Source organism: Orycteropus afer, unplaced genomic scaffold (genome assembly GCF_000298275.1).
Source record: "Orycteropus afer afer isolate SDZICR_OR568_19922 unplaced genomic scaffold, OryAfe1.0 scaffold00822, whole genome shotgun sequence".
Lineage (NCBI taxonomy): Eukaryota > Metazoa > Chordata > Mammalia > Tubulidentata > Orycteropodidae > Orycteropus > Orycteropus afer.
This window is the reverse complement of record NW_006922409.1, coordinates 675,772-677,960: the sequence shown is the minus strand read 5'-3', so window position 1 is coordinate 677,960 and position 2,189 is coordinate 675,772. Positions and strand designations below refer to the sequence as shown.

Below are 2,189 nucleotides of genomic sequence, written 5' to 3'. Positions count from 1 at the left end.
ATTTTCTTCAGGGAAAGAGTATGCCAAAGGGGACAGCCGATACATTCTGTAAGTATTTGCCTTTGTCAAGGGAGACCAGTATTGGTTTGGGGTGGTGGTGAGTCAGGGGGCACTAATGGGGTACCCTGTGGGCAGAGTGCACTAATGCCAGGCATCCCCAATCCTTTTTCCTACAGGAGTGAGAACTTCATAATATGCATGGAGACTATCACAGCTTGGATGTGGGGGCCACTCAGCCTATGGGTTGTGATTGCCTTTCTCCGCCGGCAACCCTTCCGCTTTGCCCTACAGCTTGTGGTCTCTGTGGGTGAGGAAAAGACATTGATGGGGGTATCACTATGGGCGGGATCTCTTTAATTGTGCCCATACAAGAGTGAGTCAGTCTGAATCACAAACCCTCTTAAGTTCTAGAACAGCCATGATCCTTTCTGAGCCTGCTCTATAAAGTAAGGAGGGTTCATTCCCTCTCCTGCATCACAAAGTCTCTTATGAAGTTTACATGAGGTAGTCCATGGTGGCAGGAGGCCTCTGGCTCCTCCAGGATCAGGATTCTGGGGTCCTTTCAGGTTAGATGCAGTCATCTTATGTTCTTAAATTATCTTTCTTTAGTTCTGTGTTTCAGGGCTGTCTTTAATTCTGAAATTCTGAACTTTCTTAAATTCTGGAGATAGGAGCTTTATTGCATTCAGAAATCTTCAGCTCTCTAATTCCCAGAATTCTCACTTCTCTAATTTCTGAACGTTTCAGTCCTATGGTGTCAGAATTCTTAGTTCTCTGAATTCAGGAATCCTGAACTCTGAGACCTTGAGTAATGACTTGGGATAGCTTGGAATAGCATCCTCTTCCTCACAGAGATTCTCCTTCCCCTCTTACTTCCCACAGGCCAAATCTATGGGGATGTACTCTATTTCCTGACAGAGCACCGTGACGGGTTCCAGCATGGGGAGCTGGGTCACCCACTCTACTTCTGGTTTTACTTTGTCTTCATGAATGCCCTGTGGCTGGTGCTGCCTGGAGTCCTTGTGCTTGATTCTGTGAAGAATCTCAGTTATGCCCAGAGCATGCTGGATGCCAAGACCTCAAAAGTCAAGACCAAGCAGAACTAATGAGTGGTGGGCTGGGCTTTGAACACTGCCTGATGAAGAACTATTTGTCACCTGCTGGAAGAGTCAAATCCTGCTCCCACAAGTTGAAGGGACAAAGCTAATTAATTTGTCAAATTCAGGCTAATGGGTGGGCACCAAAAGGGCCAGAGAGAGGAGAGAGAAAGGGTCTATGTGGAGCTACTGGCAGGAACTGTTGGGACAAAGGCACAAGAAGACCTAGGAGGTCCATGATGGTGGCAATTTTTAAAATCAGAAAATAAAATATCTTGACATTAACACTGAGAGATCTTTAATTATTAACCCCAGCAATGCCCCATGACTGACCCCACAACCCCTCCGTGACTTATTTCACAGTCCACCATTCGTTCAGCCCACTGTCATCCTATAGACCTCTCATCTATGACCCCACAAAACCCTTTCACTCACCATTCAAACCCCTATCACTGACCCCATAGACTCACATCACTCCACAGAACCCCCATCACACATCCACAAATCCCATCACTCACCCCTCAGACTCCCATCATTCATCCCATAGACACCTGCCGTCGACACAACAGACCCCTGATTACTCACCCCCTCACTTCCAAATATTCACCTCAGGGCCCTTCCATCACTCACATTATAGATCCCAAGTTACCCCCACAGATATCCATTGATACCCATCATTCACCCCACAGATCCCTATCACTCACACTACAGATACCATTAGTCACCTCACAGACCACCCATCATTCACTGCATAGACCCCTCCCACTAACCCTATAGATCCCTAATCACTAACCCTAATACTCCTCATAACTCACCCTGCAGACCCTAGCTTACTTCACAGATACCATTACTCACCCCATAGACCATCACCTCCACAGACCCAATCATTAATCTTACTTATTCCCATTACCTCTCAAAACCCCCATCATTTACCCACAGACCCCTTCTATTATTTAGCCCACAGATCCCATTACTCAGTCCACAAAACATTCATCCATATTTACAATAGCCAAAACTTGGAAACAACCTAGATGTCCAACAACTGAGGAATGGATAACCAAACTTTGGTACATTCACACAATGGAATACTAT

General features: G+C 46.0%; 1 protein-coding gene across 1 annotated transcript in view; it reads left to right on the top strand.

Annotated features, from left to right (window-relative positions):
• LOC103211926 (EBP cholestenol delta-isomerase) overlaps positions 1-1,106 on the top strand; it is a 2,159-nt gene extending 1,053 nt beyond the window's left edge. Inside the window, 3 exon segments of the mRNA XM_007957904.2 lie at positions 12-48; positions 177-307; positions 883-1,106. Of these exon segments, the coding sequence (XP_007956095.2) occupies positions 12-48; positions 177-307; positions 883-1,106 (392 nt within the window).
• The last annotated feature ends 1,083 nt before the right edge of the window (positions 1,107-2,189 follow it).